Raw genomic sequence first — 14,501 nt, forward strand, 5'->3', positions numbered from 1 at the left:
AGATTTTTCCTAGTTGTTTCCTTGGTAGATTTCCTGGTTGGGTTGTTCTTTTTTTTTTTTTTTTCTTCCTGATTTTTATCCTAAATTATTGTTTTCTTTGTTTTTATTGTTTTTAATATCTGGTACTTACCACATCAGAAATCGCTACAAGAGAACTCTTGGTAGCTCTTTGGTATTTGGCTTTGTTATCTGCATTATGCCACAAGAAGCTTAGGTTGAACATTGCTGCAGTCCTTTGTTGCTTCTAGAAACAGACTCATTAGGGACTATCAAGATAGAGAGAGGAAACATGCATGCAAACTCAATGTGTTTGTGTATGTGCAAGAATTCATCTGCAGTGGGAAAAGATTTGATTGGAGAGTCTATGTGTAGAAAATAAACCAAGTATGTTCAGTTATGGCCTTTTCCCCCCTGCTATTTGAATATGTGAATTCCAGTCTTCAGCTGCCTAGTTCTGACTATGTGGGAGTTCCCCTCATTACGTAGTAAAAGAGGTATTATAGTCTCAGAGAAGACAAGGTCAGTTCAGTTAACAAAGAAAAGTAGCCATTGACAAATACTGAAATTTCATGAAAAGTGAAGAATAGTCCTTTGCTGCTTTCAGACATTTCCTTTCTGTGGTATTTTCCGATACAGAACAAATGTTGGCTTGCCAATGAGATGAGGATAAAATAGACAAGTTTTTCAGTGTCTGGAGTAATGATTGTCTTAATGGACTGCCCATCTGTCTCCTAATTGCTATTCTGCTTATACAGATGCATGAGCAGTGGAGAAATGGAGGTGTTGAAACAAAAATGCAAAGAAGTGATGAAATTAAAAGATGTGAGATCTACTGCTGTTTTATCCAAGGAGTGAACCTCAGGCTCCCCTGTTTGTTCCTGTTGGGAGGAGTGGGAATGAACCACTGCTCTATACAGGTGATTGATTCCTAGGGATATTAGGATAAAAGAGAGCAGTGAGGATTTGGCTGGAGAAAGGCAAGGAGGTCGTGTCTCTCCAGCAGGCGTGTGGCTCTGCCTCCATTCTGCTGGAAGGAATGTTAGACTACTAATGGGCATGCATTCAGACAATCCTGGGTGCTGTTTTTCTTCAGCAAGTGTTACCCACCTCTGTGCAGATCTGGACCTATATTTTCTGGGCTGAAATCTCAGCCAAGATCATAAGGGGAAGAACTTTTTGGAAATTTGCAAACATGATGAAGTTTCTATTTGTTGTTTAAAGTTGGAGATGGTTAACTTTAAAAAGGGAAAAGAAATTTATCTAATTACCAGTCTTTTTCAAACACTTTATTCTCTTATGTTACGTTTGCATCCTGTAGAAATAATTTTTCAAAGAAAGCTGATAGTGCTTTGTCTCAAGAATTTAAAATTCTGAGAAGAGCACCTACAATTGACGAAGAACCTAGATGGTCTAGATAAAGGACCTCCTCTGAGGTGAACTGTCTACAAAGGACAAATGTGCGTGAAAGAATAGTACATGAGACATAGATCCACTCTCTTATTAGTGAGCAGTGCAGTTGCTGTTACATTTAGTCATGGCTCTCTCTGGACAGGTCACTTGGTAGGGTAGCTAGGGCTCCAGACCTGTATTCCAGAACCCAGTGTGAGACCAGGTTTGTTATGCTTCTGTGTTGCATCTTGCGCTGCCTTGTGTCTGTCTGGCTTTTAACTTGTTAGTTCAGAGTTGTAAGTGAGAGAGCTAAGGTGAAAAGCTTTGTGTGTGAGGGCCAGTGCAATTTTCCTTTCAGCTACCAAGATGTTTTTTTTATTCTGACAGCAGGAATTAGAAACAGCTATGTCTGGAAATCTAGATCTAGAGTACTAGCCTGTATGATTAGGCTGTGGAACAAATTTATCCTTTTGAATTGTTAACTTGAAACCTTGAAGCATGTGTGAGATCCCAGCCTATATAAAAAACATGTGGTGGGGTTATGGAAATGGTGAAGGGGATGGAACAGTTGCTTTTTGGGAAGGGACTGAAAAGATGAGGACTCTTCGCTTTGGTTTTCCGAAAACGTAAAGCTGTTGGGTACGTTAACATAGAGGGCGAGTTATGCAGTCCCACAGTGCAGAAACTACTAAGTGTCAGACAGTGGTAGTTTACTTTAAAGTGTACAAATAAAGATACTTTAAACAAGGAGAGTATGACTTTTTAGAGCATTCTGCTGCAGAATATTGTGGGGCTGACAGTACCAGCATGTTCAAAGCAAGAATTTGACAGAACTAGTGGGAAATGGGTCCATTAGCACAAACGGGGAGGATGGGTCTGTGATGGACCTTCTAGCATGCATGTACATGCAGGAGCATGAAGGGAATGGGACACAGAAGAGACAGGGCTGGCTTGCTCTGCTTGAATAGTGTCTCTCTGAAACAACAATTAAGTACTTGTGTGAAGGAGGTGGATGTTGTGCTAAGCCAGTAAGGCAAAGTTTACGTTTTGAGCCATGTTTTTTGTGGTTGGCTGTTGTTACACTGAATAAACATTGAGTGTTGGTGCTTTTCACTTCTGACCTTTTTCTGTATGGCTTGTATAGTCATTTGGACAGAAACTTGCTTTTCAGGGGCTTTTTCTGGTTGGGTTTGTCTATTTGTTTGTTTTTTGAAAAGTGTATAGGTTTGAAACCCTGGTACCTGGGCAGAATTTCTTATTAAAATAATGAAGACCCGGATTTCTTTAGTCTGAGAAACTACAAAGGCCTCTATTGCTTGAAATTGTAACACCAAATATTTTCAACAAGCTGGGAAAAAAAGAACTTTCTGTCATTTTATGCTACTTTTTTGGCCCCTTATGCTTGTACAGTAAGGCAGTTTTGTACTACCAAATTACATTATTTTTTTCTTGAATCACAAGTCGGGAGCAGACTCCACTTGGAGCACTTGGAGACGTATGGCTGATTTAGGTTGTAAGTCATAGCTCTCTTCTCTAGCTTGGTCTACTAGTTTATCTTTCTGTGAAACACCTTGAATGAATGAGGAGAAAATGGGGTATCTATAACAAAGACTCCATTGTCTTTGAAATTCCTCTTAAGTTATTTAGTAATAGTAGTATAACTAGGGTGTGTGTACATTTAGGTGTGTGTACATTTAGGGTGTGTGTGTAAAAATAAAACCATATTTTATACATACATACATGTATATACAGCCAGAAATGCCTTATTTCAGCCAGCGTAAAAATACTTTGGTGTTCTAATTCTTTAATCACCATCCCATATTCTAGTCATGTAGCATAGGTTCTACAGCATTTATATATTCACTGGTGGTATTTGTGGAAGTACTTAAATATGCATGATAGGTTTAGTTGATTAGTCATTTGTTTAAAATATAGTGCTACTTTTGAAGCAATAATATGTTTTCCAAGAGATTCTCATATTAGAGCTGCAGGGAATCTCATATGCTATGCTCTTTGCTATTTCTGGGAAATTCTTCCTTGTATTTTCATATTATCCTTGTGTGAGACTTTTGACATAATCACTTTTTTTAGTCACCAAGAAGATGTGGTCAGCCCTGTTCTAAAAGCCAGATTTAGAGGAGAGATGGACAATATATTACTTGGTCTGTATGCACAGTAGGCATTCTTAACTATTTTTCTGGAAATGAGATCTGCAGCAAATGTGGAGTACTGGTTCAGGAGGAGGAAAGTTAAAAAATGCTTTTACTGTGTGGAGAGTAGAGAAACTCAAAACTATTTTGTTTCATCAGTATAATACCAACTGTTGTATTCTGGGAAGCACTATCTCATCATTATTTGCTTGAGGAATGCTGATTATGGGAAAGTATGGGTAACCTGAAGAGATTTTATTCTTTGATTTTTTTCCAGGGATCTTTAAGTGACTGGGCAGAAATCATGCAACTTCTGTGATATATTTCAAGTAAGAAGGAAGAGAGGAAGTGGAGAAGTAACAATGAGCAAACTTAACAGAAAGGGCTGAGAGATGACATTCCTCTGTTTGGTGTGCTGGGTTTTTTTTTTTGTTAGTGATATGGTTTATTTATATGGCTTAGTTCTGCAAAGGTTTCCTTTTTTGAACTGGAGCTGAGACTTTTCATGAAGACTTCTTTCAGTCATCTCTTGTCTGAACCCTTCTTTTGGAAACACCTTTCTTTAGCCTATAAAAGGTGGTGAAATACCTATTCTGCTGATACATTGCTGTCCCCTCCCTCCATGTATTTAAAATAATAGTTGTAAGCATTATATAATCCAGTGGATTTAAAGCTACCTTGGAGAGTAGAAGAATGCACAAGGAGAGTCCTAGGAAATTGCAGTATAGGTTAGAGGATAAGGAAAAGGAATTTGTATGGCCACAGGTGGGAAGTGAACAAAACATATTTTTGCTTTATATGATTCTGCTGTTATGCTAAGAGGCCGTGTAGAATTCAGCAGGTCTAGAGTCTGCCATAGGGAAAGTTAATAGGGCTTTGTATATTTATAATTTTCTTGTAGCTGGAATGTGACATGGATTTTTACAAGTTTTGGAGATGGAGAAATAATGTGCAAAGAGATTTTGGCTACCTCATCAATACAGAATAACATCTGAAATAAATTATTTCATTTCAAAAGTGTAATAATTTTTGACAAGATTTTTGAAAATTTTCTCATAAATATAAATTAATCACTTCCTGGATGACTTTGTAGGATGCCAATTCTGTTCAGCTAAGTGCCTTTTTTTTTTGGTTTGTTTTTAATGGAGCATGTATGTGTGTGAATATAATTATATAGTTTTTTGGAAGATTACTTGAAAAGGTTTCATTTTAAAATATTTCCTTGATTATTTAATAAAATATCTAAACCCTCTGACTGCCTCTTTAAAGACTAAACTGTTATTATAAGTGCAGTTTGCATGTTGGAAACAGGAAGTTGAAGTAAACTAATGTTGCTTAGGTCTATTATTCATTGAAACATTACCTGTTATGTTGTGATATGATATTTGGGAATAATATTAGGAATACCTCTTCCATAGGTATAATGAACCAGTGTTAAGTCTCTGTCAAGAAGGAATTGCTGTACTGGTATTGCCAAAAACAAAGTTGTGGATCTTGATTGTTTTAATCTACATTGGCTTAATTTCAGTCTGGAGAGTTTTTTGTGTAAACTGCCTTTGACAGAGTTGCTGTGAATTTTGCACCTGATGATGTTTAGCCTGTAGCTACCTAATGAAAATGCTCTGTCATGAGTAGAATTTGAAATTCATCATCTGATGAGGACAGATGAGGATGCATCTGTAAGTTTTTACACAGTCTGCAGAGTTAAATTGATGTAAGTCTGGGACAGAGTTCCAGCTTCATTAGATCTCTGCATGCCAAAGAGAGCACAGCATGGCAAAATATTTCCAGCGTAATTTTTATAATGCTATCAATTGAGACCACATGTAATTACAGCCTTTTCTTTGGGTAAAACCGGAGTCTGGAGCCTATGGTTCTGCATTGTTTTCTTCCAGGTTTTGCTCCTAAAAATTCTGTGCACTTTGGATTCCAATCTTGAGCCTCATGAAAGTAGCATTGCTTGTTGTCTGGTGTATTTGCTTTGTCTTCCCTTACCCCCACCTCCCCCTTCTTCTTATATATTTGTCTTTCTTTTTCCTTGGTGTCTTTCTTTGTGGTTCTCCACTAAAGCTGTACTAGGTGACAGCAAAGAAACCTTTGTCTAGGCTTCTGTAGATTTCACAGTAGGTTATGCTGAGTTCTTGTATAATGAGACTATAAGTTGTGGGTACTGAATTTCCTAAATGAACTGTTTAACTGAATTGCTTGGAAAGCCCGTAGTGGTCTAAAATGGACAACAGGGAACAAACATGCACATTTTTAAATACAGATGCCAAGACTGCAATGCAGAATATTTCCTAAATGCTACAAAGAAAAATTGCATTTGATGTTTATGTTATAAATTAAATGGACAGGTTGACTAGTTGGTCAACTAATGTCAAGACCTACTTACACTAAACTCCAAGATATAAACTGTGAGTTATGGCAATTGTCTTTCTTTGTAATAGTGCAGGTGCCAAGGTTTGCAAAGAAGTGTTTGTTAGGTAGGAAATAAGGAGAAGCAGGCCTAGCAACAGAATAAATTTACAGTGAAGTTTATCCATTAATTTCTTCAAAAGTGCAAGCTCTGCTAAACTCATTTTCAGAGAGAGACACAAACATATCCCAAAAGTAGAACTCTGCAGGGAAGAAGGGAGGATAAATCTAAAATGAGAATTGTGGTTTTTTGTTTAGAAGTTTACAAAGAGAAACTGCAGCAACCAGTGGAGATTGCTTTTGTTTTTTTCCTTTTTTTTTTTGTATATATATAGAAGAGGCTATGGAAATGAGGGACTCCCAGCTCATCTTGGATTAGAGAAGTGACCTGCATGTAATGACACTTTTTCTTCATCCTAGACCTAGACCCCTGTCTCCTTAAAAGCATCTCCTGTAGTTTCAAAGGCAAAAAAAACAATCATGATGGAGATTATTCAAAACTAAAACCTTTGATCTGTTTGCCATCAGCTATGTTCCTATGTAATTCTGGAGTTCAGCTATTCTTTTTCTTTATTCTTTATTCTTTATTTTTGATATAAATCATACTTCTGACAACATCTTCAAATTTAACCTGAAGTAACATGCTGCAAATGTCATACAGGGGAATTTGTGCCTTCGGTTTCTACAAGGAGTGATCAAAGTGTCTAATTACCCTGGTTTTAGCTAGGGTAGGGTTAATTTCTTCTCAGTAGCTGTTATAGTGCTGTGTGTTGGATTTGGTATAGTGCTGATAACAAACTGATTTTTTTGTGTTTTGTAAGTTGTGTTTATACTAAGTCAAGAACTTTTTTCTCTCCCTTTGTCTCATGCTCTGCCAGTGAGGAGGTGAGCAAAACAATCTGGGAGGGAGTGTAGCTGGGACAGGTGACCTGAAGTGACCAAAGCGATATGCCACACCATAAAACAACATGCCCTATATGTCTAAACTGGGACGAATTACTGAAAGGGTGGCTGATCTGCATTCAGGAGAGGTAGTCTGGCATCAGTCAGTGGGTAGCAATTGCATTGTGCATCGCTTACCGTTTCCTTTTTATTATCATTATTATTTACCTTTGAAAATTAAGCGCAATACAAGAATAATTATTAATAAATTGTTCTTATCTCAACATACAAGTTTCGCATCAATTCTTCTCCCCATTACATGTGAGGTGGAGGGGGAAGAAAGAGGGGAGCTGACTGAGCAGCTGTCTGGTACTTAATTTCCATCTGGGCTTAAACCACAGCAGACCCCTTCCTGGGTTTTGGCACCAAAAAGACTGTAGTGGGTTGACCTTGACTGGATGACAGGCACCCACCAAAGCTTCTCTATAACTTTTCTCTGCAACTGGACAGGGAAGGGCTCATGAGTTAAGGACAGAGCGAAGTGACTCACCAAATGCCATCATGGGCAAACTAGGCTCAAATTAGAGATATTAATTGAATTTGTTGTTAACAAAATGAGAGCAGGCTAATGAAAAATGAAGTTTGACCTTAAGAATACCTTTCCCCACCCCTATGTTTTTTCCAGCTCTACCTCCTCCCCCCCAGCAATGCAGGGAGATAGGGAATGGGGATGAACATCGATTGATGACAAGTTTTTTCTGGTGCTGCTTAGGGAAAGGAGTCTTTCCCCTACCTCAGCATGAGGTCCCTCCCATGGAAGGCAATGCTTCACAAACTCCACCAATGCAAATCCATCCCACAGGCTACAGTTCTGCATAAACTGCTGCAATGTGGGTCACTGTTCCATGTGTCCTTTGAGAACAACCTGCTCCAGTGTGGGTCCTCCATGGGGTCACAAGTCTTAATAGGAAACCTGCTCCCTCCTCTGCAGGAGTCTGCAGGTCTCTGCCAGAGCCTGTTCTAGCACAGGCCTCCCATAGGTTCACAGCTTCCTCTCAGGCATCTACCTGCTCCAGTGTGGGTCTTCTCCATGAGCAGCAGGTGGATTTCTGCATCCCTGTGGTCCTTCAGGGGCTGCAGAGGGTCAGCTGCTTCTCCATGATCTTCACCGCAGACTGCAGAGGAATCTCAGCTCCCATGCTCAGAGCACCTTCACTGCCTCTGTCTCAACTGACCTTGGTGTTTGCTGAGTGGTTCCTCTTATGTATTCTCACCCTGCTTTTCTCTGGCCAAAATTATATACGCACAATTACTTTTTTCTTCTTAAAAATGTTATCATAAAGGTATTACTGCCATTTCTGATTGGCCCAGTCTTGACCAGCAGTGGCCGTCTTGGAGCCAGCTGGCATTGACTGTGCTGGAAATGGAGGAAACTTCTATCAGTTTCTCATTGAAGCCACTGCTGTAGTCACCCTGCCCACCAAAACCTGGCCATGCAAACCCAATACACTATTAACCACTGTATACAATTCAGTTTTATTTCTCAAATGTTTCATCCTCTCTTTTAGAATTCCAAGGATATGGACTAGTAGATTATTTCTCTCACTAATTTCTTCTTATTAACATACCTTATAATGGGAAAGATTTTCCTCAAAGTTTATTCCTGTAGTTTCTATTTTATTGTTTATGGATGTAAGTGAATTATCTTGGCTTTACACTGTAGATAAGACCAACAGTATTTCCTGAAGCTATTCTTAAAATCAAGCTGATTTGAACCCCTAGTGGGGATAGCCTCTGAATCCCCACACTGCTCAGTGTGGTCAGTTGTTGCAATCTGTGCTCCTTGGAGCTTCTGTGGAGTTTTGAATAGGCCCATGTGAAGGCTGTATGTGAAAAGTGTCACTGATTTTTATTACTGTTCTTGTGCCTGTCATGTTGTTGTGTTGTAGTTATTTTTGGAGTCAATAAACCTTTCACCTAGAGCCATGGTAAGTTGCTTAAAGCCACAAAGAAATCTTGTGATACCTCTTTACCATGTTAGCTTATGCATTGCACCAAGCTGGGAAACTTTCTCAACTGACATACGGCTGGAAGTCTGGTGCTGCAATGGACCAGCCATGGGACAGCTTTCTGCTTCTAGACACTTGTGCTGCTAAAGCTCAGCACAGGTGTTAGTGTTGAATGCAGGCTTGTTTGCAGTATTTTAAGGACAGTAAGGTGCAAATGTGAAATGAAAATGAAGAAATATGAAGAACGTTTGGAGATTTTCATGGTCTAGTGAAATGTATTTTTATTTCTGAATAGGTAACTGATATTTCCAAAAAGTCTGCCAATGAACATGAATGTTGTTCTGCACCTTCTAGAAAAGATAACAGCTGTCAAAGGCTTTCGGTAGCCTTCTCTGTTTTTCTACCTAAATGCTTCCTAAATTATAGAAGCCATAAAATACACATTCCAAATATGGTATTGACTTTTTGAATTTTGTCCCCAGTTAGAAATTTAATAATTGCATTGTATTTCAATATGATATTTCAGCTACTGTGGAAATAATGCTACTTTAAACTAGTGCAAGTTTCTTATGCAGGAAAGAAACAAAGGGATTTTAATGCTTTGGTTAAATTGGCTACTGAAATAGGGCTGTACTTACGATATTTTGAACCAATGCTAGTTCTTATGTAGATAAGACCTTAGGTCAGAAGACTGTTGGGTCATATCATAGACATTATTCTGTATTTCCTCTTAAATATAAGTTATAGAGTGAATTGGGAAATTATGATAAAAAATTAATTGCAGTGGCCATGTCCTGATATGGAAGAGGTTCCTCACATTGTTGTCTCCCACACTCGAGAGTGGAAAGCTTATGTTAGGGAACAAGAGCAAGGATGAGAGAGCGAGCGAGAGCACTTTCATATTACTACTATTATACTGCTAAATATAACATTATTGTTAAATTGTATTACATACAAAAGTGTACAGTTAAATTATTTTATATATATACACACTACTATATATGACACCACTGGTTATTTTTTTTTAATTATTTATGTTTCCCTTAAAATTATGACTCAAAAGCTGAGTGATAGTCTGATGTTATTCTCCTTGCTTCCAGCCTCCAGAAACAGCTTCAAGGTCTCACACCTTCAAATATAAGTCTTTTAAGAAATCCAGTATCTGTGGATTCTGCAAACAAGTCATTGATAGCCGAGAAATTTCCTGCAGAGGTGAGTAATACATGATGTGGTTTTTACTTTCTTGCTTTGTTAAGAAAATTAGTTTTATAGTAATGTTAAGGTTTCTAGGAATACATCTTTCTTGTAATTTCCTTTGGACTAAGTTACCTTCAGTTTATTTCCTTCCTTTGTACAGTAAGGTTCCCTGCTACTGTCAGGGAATAGGGTTCTGTAGTAGGTAATTGGGACTTGTATAATCATCTGCTTTTACTATTGGAATAGGGAATAGGGTTCTGTAGTAGGTAATTGGACTTGTATAATCATCTGCTTTTACTACTATGCTATTCAGACAGAATAAGGCAGTGCCTGTCGAGAATCTGTGAAGGGCGTATGAGTGTGACATCTGCATGGTGGATGACACTTGGCTCTGGAATTCAGTCTACAAAGAGGAAGTGTGTGACCCTTGCTTCCTGAGGCATGAAGGATTTATCTATGTTAATTTGCAAAAAAAAAAAAAATCACAAGAGCAGTTGTCTATTTCCTTTAATTTTTCCATTTGCATTATGCTCTGTCTAATCCTTAGTCCTTTAGTCTAATCACTCACAAAGAATAAAGATCTCCTGGGTAACACAGACTAGAGACTTTCTGCCTGCGGCATTCCTGCCTGCACCTTACTACTGTTTTCCCTCACTCTTCTCCCTTGCTGCACATCCTTAGAATTGCGCATCCTTTCATCTTCTCCATGGGGATACCTGTAAATTAAAATATACCTGATAAAATTACATATTGGGAAAGCTTCATAGGTCTTTTCTGCAGGTTATCCAGGGATAGGGCTTTGATCTCCTGTTTCCGTCTGGTTAATGGTTGACTCCTGTTATTCTGTGTTAATCAAATAGTTTCTTTACTTGCTGTATGCGTGGTTTACTTCCCAGAATGAGAATGTTATTGTCTGTTCATCCAAAAAGTAGTTGCTGTTTTCACTTAGAGGTTTTTGTACCAACTTCAGGTTCTAGTTGGATCTCCTTCTCCCATCTCCACCCTTCCATATTCTTCAGACACCTTAGGATCCCTCTGAGGGTTTGAGAGGGAAGTGTGAAAGGATGTGGAAGGAATGTGGCTATTTTTTTGAGCTTCAGTACAGACTGCACCATAGAACAGCTATATATTCAGCATTATAGCTATCATCATAGGAGTGGTAATTATGTATGCATTTCTTTAAAAATTTCTTCTGTCTGTCCTTCTGGAGGTTGGTTCCAAAGTTCTTAGGATTTAGTTGTTTTCAGTTTAGCAGAAATCTTTTGGAAGGAAGAGTGTTTACTGAAGGAACTGCCTAAAGACCATCTTGATTAGCTTCAGTGTAAAAAGTACTGTATCAGAAGAGAATCAGAACTTTGATTCATAGAATTATTTAGACTGGTAAAGACCTCTGACATGGAGTCCAAGTGCTAACCCATCACTTCCAAGTATAACACTAAACAATGTCCTAAAGGGCCACATCTATGTGTCTCTTAAATGCCACTTCCTTCCAACACACTCTCCATTCAAATACATTCATGTCTATGATACTTCTGTGTCTATATCTAAGCCAGTTTGGGATAAAAAAAGCTGTGAGTGGGTGTTGTGTAGGTTTTTAGTAGTATGTGGTAGTCATTTTGGAGATGTGTTTTTTAGCCCTGTCTTGCAAATGTGGTGCGTAAAAACTTATTGTGAACAATTAACGTTTGAATGAAAGGTACCTTTGAATGGTGTCCCTTTATCCTTTCATACTTCATTCCGTCCCGGTAAAGCATTCTCAGTTACAGTTTTTCTATAAAAGCAGTGGCAAAAAGGAAAGAGAGTTGAATGAGGGGAAGCTCCTGGCTCTTCTTCTGAATGGTAAGCATGTTTGTCTTCGATACAGATTCTCATTATGAAGTAAGGACAAAAAGCTGTGGATTGATTTCAACAGTACCAGCATATCTTGCAGTAAGCCCAGGCCTGCACAGCTCCCCATGTCGCTTCAGCACTACCTCAAACTTGAATGTTCTGATTTGATTTTCCCTGAAATACAGTATAATTTAATTCACAGCTAAACAAATAATGCATAATAATATTGCATGTTTACATGGTTAGCAAAAGGCCACTAGAGTTACAAGAGCCTTTTGATTTTTGTTTTAAGCTGCTTACCCTAAATGTTGAATGTTCACTATTTTGCCTTATTTGTAAATGTAGAAAACTCCTCCGCCCTGAGGATCCCCCTGATGGGGAGATCCCCAAAAGGTTCTGTGCCAATATTGAGAAATGAAAGGGACTTTTAGTTTTTTTGGTCTTCAGGTTGCTGTTTAGTTTTTTCTTATCAAAAGTTCAGCATGCTGTCTACATCTCAGTGTACAAGGAAAAGGCACCAAAAGTCACAAGACACAGAGGTTCAAGGTATTTTAAAGCTATTTTGTCCAATTAACTCTTAGAATGTACTTTATTTCTACCTTTCTACCAATAACTAATTATTTGTCTGTTCACACAACATCTGCTTTGCAGTTCTTTCTAACCAATCACTCTGTGGTACCAACACTGCAGAAAATGGAGAAGATGAAGAACAAAGAGATCAGACAACACCCAAAATCCTCCATCTTCTCGTCTGTCTACCTCCATACTAAAAAACCAAAACTCTAAGTTTTTCACCCTGTGATAAACTGTACTACTATCTATTTCACACACTTGTAGATTCCAATTCATCCCAAAGTCTTAGAAACTTTCTCCATGGATGAAGGTTAAAAGCAGTATTCTCCTGGGGATCAGGACTTCTAAGGACAGGCAGAGAAATATTCCCTGTGCCCTGGGTTCCAACAGTAAACAAGCTATCATAAGGATGTAATTTCTGTCTTTACAAGTGAATTTCTATTTTATTATTTTTACTTTATATTTTATATATATAAAATAGATGTTACAAATTTCTTTTATTTTCCTTTCCTTTTAAAAATTATTATTTATCTTTGTTGTATTGTGATTAAATATTTTTAGTGTAGAACAGAGAGCTCTGAATCTCCTTAATCTCTAGACTTCCTGGCAATTAAAAAAGCTGAAGACCAGATTTGGGAGATTTGAGTAATTTTAAATAAGAAAGTATAATTTCACAGCTCTTAGAACATTGATGTGATGGGTGAAATATATGTGAAAAGTTTAAGCACTGTATAGATGTCTTTTGATGAAACTCCCCTCATCTCCACTTGACAATTAAGTTAGCCAGTTTAGGTTTAGCTGCTAGTGAGGCTTTACATGCAATACAAAGCATTCCATAAACTAATTTTTGAACTTAAAGCAATTAATGGTTGTTTGAATGAATTGAGTATCTTTTTGTTAGTCTAATGTAGCTATGAATGTGTTTGTTTTGGAAATATATATTTTGGAGTGATCCAAATAGGAGTTCTTGTAGAATTTTAGTTCCTCTGTCTTAGGTTTTTTTATTCTGAAACCCTTTTTCCTTGATGCTTTTGACTACATTTGAGTTTTGCTTTCTTCCTTTGATACTTTCTTATTTTAAGCCATGTATAAGTGTTGGCCAGAGGTGCCAAATTATATTGGTATGTGCTGTTAACTATTATGAGCAGAGAAATGCTTACCATGGTATTTTGTGCAAGCTGAGTGTAATAAAGAATACAATTAATCTTATTTGTAAGATATTATACATCTTTAAATGTAAATTGTGTTAACACGTGTTTCATTCAGTTGTTAATTGGCTTACAGTAAATAAGTCCTGGACCATTTCATTGAGCAGGTCAATGATAGAAACTATGTTCTCATCAAATTGCATTATCTGTGTTTAATCACGTGCTTTCACATGCTTACAGACCATAGATCAAGATTTGAAGACAATTGGAGCAATTTTTCTTCCTTAAGAGGTTTGCTATTTTCCTTTGAAATTCACCTGCTTGCTTCTGACTGTGCTTGTGGTTGGCTAGTGATCCACTTAATATCTCACTTTCGGGTTAGTTGGAGTTACTCAATTGAAAAACCCCTCTGTATTTAATCAAATTCATTGCTTACGGCAAGTCAAAATACATTTTTATATTAAGACTCATAGGGACATGACAAATTGTTTGGGCATACTGTGTGTGTAAATATATGCATATTTAATTTTGTATTTTTATGTTGCAGGTGGTTTTATGTACTCTGTTTTTCAGTACGTGCTAAGACCAGTAATAATTTATGAGCATCTTCATAATGTGCAAAGCATGTCTCTTGTTACAGTCCTGGCAGACAAACTAGAAAGCTTGAAATTGAATTTGAATTGACAAACTAGAAAGCTAGAATTTGTATCCTGCTTGGGCCAGTGGCATCGCAGTTGGCTCTAAATGGCAAAGAGTGCAGTGAGATAGGAGTGTTTGTGTCAGTCTGATTTCCATTGAGTGATACTTGTGAATTAAGATCCTGTAAGGTGCTTACATAGGTGTATTATGAGACATATCTATGTATCTATCTATCTGTCTAGCTATCTAATATATATATATACACACTT

The 14,501-nt window shown here is 37.6% G+C and overlaps 1 protein-coding gene across 1 annotated transcript in view; it reads left to right on the forward strand.

Annotated features, from left to right (window-relative positions):
- Positions 1-14,501, forward strand: part of LOC137479720 (tensin-3-like) — a 111,394-nt gene that overhangs the window by 17,672 nt on the left and 79,221 nt on the right. Inside the window, exon 2 of the mRNA XM_068200222.1 lies at positions 9,946-10,057. Coding sequence (XP_068056323.1) covers positions 9,946-10,057 — 112 coding nt within the window. The remainder of the gene's footprint in view (positions 1-9,945; positions 10,058-14,501) is intronic.

Source organism: Anomalospiza imberbis, chromosome 1 (assembly GCF_031753505.1).
Source record: "Anomalospiza imberbis isolate Cuckoo-Finch-1a 21T00152 chromosome 1, ASM3175350v1, whole genome shotgun sequence".
NCBI lineage: Eukaryota > Metazoa > Chordata > Aves > Passeriformes > Viduidae > Anomalospiza > Anomalospiza imberbis.